The sequence below is a fragment of the Olea europaea genome, unplaced genomic scaffold (assembly GCF_002742605.1).
Source record: "Olea europaea var. sylvestris unplaced genomic scaffold, O_europaea_v1 scaffold236, whole genome shotgun sequence".
NCBI classification, from domain to species: Eukaryota; Viridiplantae; Streptophyta; class Magnoliopsida; order Lamiales; family Oleaceae; genus Olea; species Olea europaea.
The window spans coordinates 299,710-308,166 of record NW_019241727.1 but is presented as its reverse complement, the minus strand read 5'-3'; the positions used below and the strand labels follow the sequence as shown (position 1 = coordinate 308,166).

General features: G+C 33.2%; 1 protein-coding gene across 2 annotated transcripts; it reads left to right on the top strand.

Annotated features, from left to right (window-relative positions):
• The first annotated feature begins 2,521 nt into the window (after nucleotides 1–2,521).
• LOC111381729 (probable serine/threonine-protein kinase PBL3) lies at nucleotides 2,522–5,063 on the top strand. Of its 2 annotated transcripts, XM_023005541.1 has the most exons (6): nucleotides 2,522–2,895; nucleotides 3,198–3,463; nucleotides 3,541–3,676; nucleotides 4,152–4,288; nucleotides 4,389–4,518; nucleotides 4,607–5,063. In XM_023005541.1, the coding sequence occupies exons 2-6, from the start codon at nucleotides 3,269–3,271 to the stop codon at nucleotides 4,900–4,902; spliced, it is 894 nt and encodes a 297-aa protein (XP_022861309.1). In that variant the 5' UTR covers nucleotides 2,522–2,895; nucleotides 3,198–3,268; the 3' UTR covers nucleotides 4,903–5,063. The 2 variants fall into 2 exon arrangements, with proteins under 2 accessions (XP_022861309.1, XP_022861307.1); XM_023005539.1 differs by having other exon boundaries at nucleotides 2,522–3,463.
• Nucleotides 5,064–8,457: the final 3,394 nt, after the last annotated feature.

The window sequence follows — 8,457 nt, the reverse complement described above, 5'->3', positions numbered from 1 at the left end:
TAGACCTGTTTACAATTTTTCTAAAATGTCTTTAAATAGATAAAGATTTCTCTATTAGAAAATATTTTTCTCGTTTCTAAAAGGAAACGACATATCTCAATATCTTTTTTTTTTTTTTTTTTAAATAGACATAACTTTTTTGTATTTAACAAGCACCATTAATATTCTTCCATTTTTCTGAAATCATTTTTCCAAAACTTTTAAGTACATGAAAACATTGGTAAATGATGTAAATTTATACAAGATTTTTTCAAATGATAAATAACTTTTTTAGAAAATCGTGGTTAAAAAGTAAAAATAAATAATTATGGATCTTAAAATAAGTTTTACTAAGCCAGAGTCAAAGGCGAATCAAGGAGTTAGAGTCAGCTCGGGTGGCCGCCGACTGTCTATTGTCGTCAGCAATAAAATATTAAGAGCCCGTTTGATATTCATTTTTTTTAATTTTTGCAAAAGATGTATTTTGGAATAGTGATTTGATAGAGAATGTGTGACTAAAAATAAAGAAAATTTTTAAATTTGCCTGTAATATTATTTTATCGGAGAATGTGTGATTGAAAAGAAGAGAGAAAAAATGAAAATCAAACAAGGACTAAATTTTAAATATAACAATTATTTTATTCAAATTGAACATATATAATTTTGTTATAAGAATATACCGGACTCATCAAATAACACTGTTGTCAAGTTCTGTATAATTCAAATAAAGAGCATAAATTCAAATCTTTACAATTATACTTGCATTAGATAAGTTAAAACCTAACAAATATTATTTTGTTAAATTTATTGTGAAAATTCAAGAAGTGCCATAATAATCAAGCTTACATTAAATTTTACAGAAGGTCACAAGTTCGAATCTCCTTCGTTCCCTCTCCCTATTGAATTTTGATAAAAATTGTTAAATGAAAAAATTGCACAACAAATTTGTTGGCAAGGGATTCGAACCCCAAGACTTTCAATATGTACATGCAAGCTCTAACCAAAAGTTTGTTTGATATCAAAATGAATTACAATTAATATAAGCCAAAAATTTAATCTATTGTCAAAAAAAATTAATAATAAAGAATGCTCTTGACGAATTTCGTACACGTGATCGCAAGTGCTCGCTAGGTGCTGGATCTGCCCTGGCCAAAGTCCTTTTTTTACTTGTGTACTTGACAATTTCAAGAAACAGTGTCAACTGTTATTGGTTTGGAGAAAACATTTTTAAAATATAACACGAACATTTTTCTCAAGAATATCAAGCAAAAATCCCAAAATCCTAAAAATAGTCATCATTCTTTTCAAAATTTTAAATAGTCAATCTATCCATTTTTCAAGATGACTGTTCTCGACACAAATTCATGTTCTCTACTTCGTTTATTTTCAAATTCCTAACTCATCGAAATACTTGACCAATCAAATTGATTTCACTTATTGATGAATCAAAGAACAGTTAAAATCACGAAAAGATATAAATAACTCTATCAAGGGATTTAGATAAAAAATACAGCGGCCAGGTGAAATTTAATTCTCCGCATGATCATGTTATTGATTTAAACTCCACATGAGGTCCGATCAATATACTTCAAGTGTACTAGTGTTACCGTTAACTATTTCTGTGATAATGACAAATAATAAACTTGAATAGTTAATCGGCCAAAACTACAACTTTTCAATACAAGGTGTCAACCCTTATACATTGGCTATGAATAAATTATTTATGATTAATGTATATATTGGGTCATATTGTACTTATGAAGCGCCCAATTCATATTATCACAAGTGATCATAGTACTTTAATTCGCATGTTCAATAATAAATAAACATAATTTTATTCAATATAAGAATGTTGTTATTTTTACATCAGCAAAATTATATTATAATAATTATATGGACACACAACCCAACAATCATGTCCATCAATTCTTATTGCATTTAATTCCTTCAACTTAGTTATTTTTATTTACCACAACAATTATGCTCAAATTCAGGCTTAAATCTAGATTGGACACTTGTCGACACATAATTGGACAGTTTGAAAAATTAAGACAAAAACACTTAATCATTTTCTGATACATCAATATGTCTTTTCACCGTTTTTAAGCTTGACTTGGCTTTATTCTTACCAGAAAGCCCAAGTCAAACCCAAAAATTGGCCGTTGCCATGTATCAACATTGTATTTTTTTTTACAGGATTATATATCTTATTGCATTCGTTCTAGCTCAAGCGTAAAACTGTCATCCGGATTAAACCCAGTAAATGTAACATTGTCCAAGACTTTAGTCCAAATAAATCTGGAAACACAGGTCAAATAATAGATTGTTGTATAAGGCTTACCTGAACTCCGAAGGATTTGGAGAAGGTCTATCTGTGCTTTGAGGTTAGAGGCAGTTTTGAAGCGTGTTGAATGAGAGGACCAATGGGATTAAGCCAAGTTGATCCTACTTGAAGTCAACTCTCTCTCTCTCTCTCTCTCTCTCTCTCTCTCTCTCTCTCTCTCTCTCTCTCTCTCTCTCTCTTTGTGGATCTGGTTATTACCTAAATAGAAAATTATTGTTCATCCTCCTTGTGCTTTGTTGGTGATTTTTGGTGTATTTTCTGTCCACCTTTGATCGAGCTACGTGACCAAACCTTGTATTCTCCTTTGCATTTCTGCAGAGTTGACTTGTTTTGTGGGTTAATTCACTGCAAAACCTCTCCTTTCCTTTTCTTTTGATCCTCTTCGTCTGTTTGTTTAAATAAGATGAATGATAGATACATTGACAATTGGGAGAGGCTAGTTACAGCTACTCCACGGAGAGAGGAGCTTCGGGAACTTGCTCGTGCACACTCCAGGGACCCCAGCCTTGCCTCTATTTCGTCAGATTCCAGTTTCACCTCTTCACTTCACGATCATTTGTAGGACCCTGAAGGTGCATCTCTTATACTTTTTGTGATAATGACGCAATTAGGACGTCATGACGATTAACTGGTGATAATTCTATATAAATTTTTATTTTTTCTTCTTTCACTACCAAATTACTCATTTTAAATATTTTGTTTATGGACATTGGAGTCTTTGGGGGTCCTATCTTTTCTGTGAGATCATTTTGCACTTGCAAAAATGTACATGTAAACAAATTTGTTTTATGGTTATGCCTGTGAATACCGGTAGTTTATGTTTATGCTGCTATGATTCATTTGCATAAATTCTCCAAATCCAACATTGCTTCAGCTTCTTCCAGCTCAAGCATCCCTCTTCTGACTCCAAGTCCTGAAGATAGGATATTGCAGTTGCGTGATGCAATGCCTATTTCTTTCAATGAATTAAAATATGCGACCAGAAACTTTCATCCTGACAATATTTTAGGGGAAGGACAATTTGGTCGTGTTTTTAAAGGAGGGATCAACATACACACTCTTACTGCTGCAGAGCCAGAATATGGAATGGTTGTTGCTATCAGGAGGTGTAATGGTATGCCAGGGTTCAAGGAATGGTTGGTAGGTTCTTTTATGCCGAATCTTATGACTTGGTTATGCATCATAATCTCTTTTAGTGACCACCCAGTATTCTGCAGGAGGAAATGGATTATCTGTCGCAATTTCATCATCCAAACCTGATTAAACTTCTTGCTTACTGTGACGACGGTGTCTACAAGCTATTGGTATTTGAGTTCATGCCAGAAGGAAGCTTGTCTAACCATTTGTTCAAAGGTAGGTTGCACTTAAATAATGTCTAGTTAGATGGCATGGCTGCTTAATTTCTGTATATATATGAACAATCCGTAGATATCTTTCTCGTTGTCCTATTAGCTATTTTGTAATCTCTGAATCATTACCTTAATGTACTGACTGTATGCTATTTTTTAGTTGAATAAGTTCTCATTTCTCCCCTAATAGCCTTCTCCTCTTCTTACCTTTTTACTTTTGTTTGTAGTGTAATATGCTTCCATGGGATGCATTGGAAGAGGTGTATAGTAAGATTGGCTGCAAATGTTAACATCTGCTTCATCGGCTATATACCATTACTGCATGAGAATTGTACTTTTGTCATGTGTGATTACGTCCATAAGCAACATTAACAATGTATTATCTATTGAATCTACGGGATCGATAGGTTCTTGTACTGGAAACTTTGAAGCCGATCTCAAAACAATGGGTAACATTTATGACTGATTTTCTTTCACAGGAGGGCGTCAGCATCTTTCTTGGGATAAAAGAATCATGGTGGCCATTGGTGCTGCAAGGGGTCTTTCTTTCTTTCATGATGTTGGAAACAAAGTGACAAGTAAAAACTTTAAGTCTTCAAACATTCTTTTAGATGAGGTGGGTTCATTTGATCTTGTTATTTTGTCTTACTGCTTTGATTTTTAAGCAAGATATTTTTGCGTAGAAAAAGTAACAATCTTGTTACATTATGGGTCAGGAATTTAATGTCAAGCTGTCCGACTTTGGTTTTGCTGAAGCAGTGAGAATTCCTTATGAGACTCCATTGGGTAGTTTCTACGTTCCATGGGATTACATTGGCTATGCTTCACCGGATTACAAAGCTTCAGGTTCAGCAATTTGAGATACTTCTTTTTCGATCTTTTTGCTGGATAAAAATCATATTAGACCCATACTGAAATCTATACTAATGAACAGGTTATTGGTCAAAAGAACGTGATGTATATGCCTTTGGGGTTGTTTTACTAGAATTACTATGTGGACGTCAGGCTTTTGATAGAAGAAGAAATCTGATTGACTGGGTGAAACCGTATTTGTCTAACAACCAAAGAGTGCACAAGGTTATGGACCCTCTATTGGATGTCAAATACCCACATAAAGGAGTTCTTCGTTTTGTAAAGCTTGCTTTGTGGTGCTTGAGCGAAGATCCCCATTTCGGGCCAAACATGGCAGAGGTTTTAGCAGTACTTGAACGAATCAAAGGTCTGTCCTAAATTTAAAGTTCTTTGAACTTCAGTTTGTATATCAATAAAGAAAAAATTCTAATATGACATCTTCAGCGCCTCTGCTATCATTGTATGAGAAGTGTCATGGTGTAAGGCTAATTGCAGTTACTGGCAACTTGCAAATAAAATGACATGTTACCAAACCCAAATTACATGTTACATGGCTACAACTCTGGTGTTTAAAGTTAAGTCAGGCCGTGTCTGAGGCTCGACATTCAGACCTGACATTAGTGGTGATATGATGAAGTCCATGTGAGCCGGCTAGCCTGGAACTTCATTTAGAGTAAAAGAAAAATGAAATTGCAATCCAATAATATGCATTGCTTTGTATAAGTTATTTGAAAGAAAGGATTGTGATCTTTAGGATCAAATATTTTGATCAATGTCAATGCTTTTAATGTACTACAACGAACTAGGGTTAGTAGCAGGTCGTGTAAGATTTAGCTCAGTATTGAATTTTTTGTTGAAAAAGATTGAGCCTCTATCAATTTTTTTTTTATCAATAAATATAAATTTGTATAGATCAAAAATTATATACAAGTACTCCGAGTATACCCAAACTAAATAAGAACAAAAGATGTAATAACAATAATATCTAAAGACATAATGTTAGAGCTTCTATCTTTCGATAGATAAAATATGGTTCATATTGTTGATCTCAAATTTATTGAGTCATACCTGTGTTTGATAGTAGGGATTGTTGGAATCACAGTTTGAAAGGCAAAAGTCATATTTGTAATTATGTTGTATGTTACGCCCCTAACTGAACCCACATCGGCGAGGTATGGAACTCTCATACGAAGTGGTTCCACTTCGAAAAGTCCACCACCACGTCAACCGAGGTGTGGAACGCTCATACGAAGTGGTTCCCTAAGTGGTTCCAATTGAGATGATCTGCTATCACACTACGAGACATTGGTAATTCTGCAAAATTGATCGAAGCGCCCTATCCCCTTGAATCCGAGGCGAAAGGATCCCTATGGGCCTCGGCTTGAGGATCCGCCGCTGATTTCAGTATGAGATTTTTGTCAAGATCTTTTCTGTCCCTAAGGTTTAAAGTGATTTGACGTCTCCATGAGGCTAATTGATGTGACCTATCAACTCAACTCGGGAAAAGTAACTACCCGTCCACTCTACAAACTCGGCTGATTGACGCCTATGAGCAGACGCCTCATACCGTTCATGTTACAACCCACATTATTTAGTCAAAAGTCAAGAGTTGAATTTTCAAAGTCAAAGTCAAAGTCAATAGTGAAATTTTCAAAAGTCAAATCAATGAAGGATTAAAATGAAATTAAATATTTTATTTGGGTTTATTTTGCAATTGGCAAAATATGAAGGTTAAATTGGATACATTTCAAAGTTTCGAATTTATTTATATACTTTTGGAAGTCATAGGATTAAATGTCGGGTATGTGGACCATTAAATTCAACCTTTGACCCATTTTTCACTCAAAAACACACACACCAACACCTACAAAAAAACGACAGAGAAGAAGAAATCGGCAGAAAAGAAAAAAAGGAAAGAAAAAGAAGGAGAAAAAGGAAAAAGGAAGAAGAAGAAAAAAGGAAAGAGGTAGTTCAAAGTCTATTTCCATTTTTCCTTTCTCTTTATTTTCTTCAAGACGTAGATAAATTTTATGTTAAAATTCTAGGGTTTTATTTTGGCTCAAAATTTTCAGATTTGTTGAGATGATTACTACTTGGAGCTCAAGTTATTGATTCTTGAATTTCTATCTACATTAAGGTAAGAAGATGTCAATTTTTTTTTTTTGGAAAACCCTAGAATCCGATTTTGGGATTTTGATTAATTAATTGTGGAAATGATTATATAAATTGAATATTTCACTTGGGAACTGATTTTATGGAACAAAATGTATATTAAATGGGTGGAATTATGGTTACTAGTTTCACTTGATTGGAGAGTAAAATTAGTTTTAAACTTGGGAAGAAGGCTATGTTGATAATTAGTTATTAGTCAAGGGATTATAAAGTGTGATTAGCTCCAATTAATAAAGGAAAATTTGAGAATTTATTCAAGTGTCAAGAGAATTTAAATTTAGTTCTATCATTAGATATTAAGGTTTCTTGATTAGATAGAGGATAAATTGTTTATTAATATCGTATTTCAAGTGGTGACAAGGAAATTGGAAACGTTTATCAGGCAATCTAGCTTGTAGTTCATACCTTGTGAGTGGATAAAACTTATTTTTCAGAAATAAGTCTTCTTTAAATTTTAAAGTTATTTATTTTATAAAGTTGACTTCATAGCATGATTTTCAAAATAAAATTGATTTTATTATCAATTGCTTTTAAAGTTAAATTCAATTCAGTTAAATTATTTTAGTAGCATGGTATATTCTTATTACATATTTTAGTATAGTTAAAGTTATTTCTAAAAACCACCAGAAAGTACCCAGGTGATTTTACCCCAGTTTGCACTGATGTGAATGTGTTTCCACAATGTATGACTAGTTATAATGATTTTACCTGCTCTGCACTATCATGAATGTGTTTCCATGGTGTATGACCAAATTATCAAAGGTCTTTGGAACCCACTCTCGTACACATATAGACTTTGGGCCGTGTACTAGGGTGATTAGCCTTTGGGGCAGCTCTGCGTACTTATGACCAGATTATTAGCTATCAGATTATCAGATTTGAATGGCTTTGCCTTGTACATCGAGATTACTCTGTACATGTGTAAAGCTATTCATTGGGTACTCTTTTTGGTGTGATTTTTCAGTATTTATTCAGTTCTCAGATTTCAAATTATGGAATTCAGTTAATTCAGTTTTTAGAATAAAGCTTTCAGCTTCTAGTATTGAGAAGCAGCAATATTTCATAAATTTTCATGAATATCAGATTCTTTATATTTGTTATACCTTATAGATATTTATCTAGAATTTAGAACAAAGAATTTTATAATGTAATCATGTTTAGTTTTTAAAAGTATTACTAGATCCAGAAATTCTCAAGGATTTAATAAAGTTAAAATTTTTAGAAAATATGCATAAACGGAAAAAGTTTACTTATATGCAAATCATCCACTCACTGAGTTGCGAACTCATATTTTTGTCATGTTTTTCCTATCAGGAGACTGTTGATAATCAGGAGACTTGGAAAAGCCTGCTAAAGCGAAAGAGACCTTTCATAGTATGTAATGAATAGTTGGGGGACTCATGTTTATTAAGTACTTTGTCTAATATTTGGGGTGTCATGCACTTTGTAGAAGGGTTTGTAATTGATGTAATGTTTGTATGTAGATTTGATGTTGTTATAGAAGCACTCAGTCGAATTTTGTTATATTTTGTGTTAGTTGTGGTGGTTTCCAAAACTTTTGGTTTGAATGTTTATTTGAGGTTTTGATGATTTTTCAGGTTGGTTTTATCCATTTTTAAGGTAAAACTCTGTCAAAAATTTCATAGAAATATAGCACAGTCAAATAGGTTAAGTTTGTCTTCGTGGTGGATCCGACATTTAGCTGGTATCTACCATCGGATCACAACACGTGTCGAGTTAATTAGGTTGAGTCGGGATTGG

What these genes read in the sequence shown, in the direction of transcription:
- LOC111381729 (XM_023005539.1), top strand. Translation starts at nt 3,155, where the DNA reads ATGATTCATTTGCATAAATTCTCCAAATCCAACATTGCTTCAGCTTCT. An exon ending in GTCTAACCATTTGTTCAAAG is followed by an intron (nt 3,677 to 4,151) that starts GTAGGTTGCACT and finishes TTTCTTTCACAG; the next exon opens with GAGGGCGTCAGCATCTTTCT. An exon ending in CAAACATTCTTTTAGATGAG is followed by an intron (nt 4,289 to 4,388) that starts GTGGGTTCATTT and finishes ATTATGGGTCAG; the next exon opens with GAATTTAATGTCAAGCTGTC.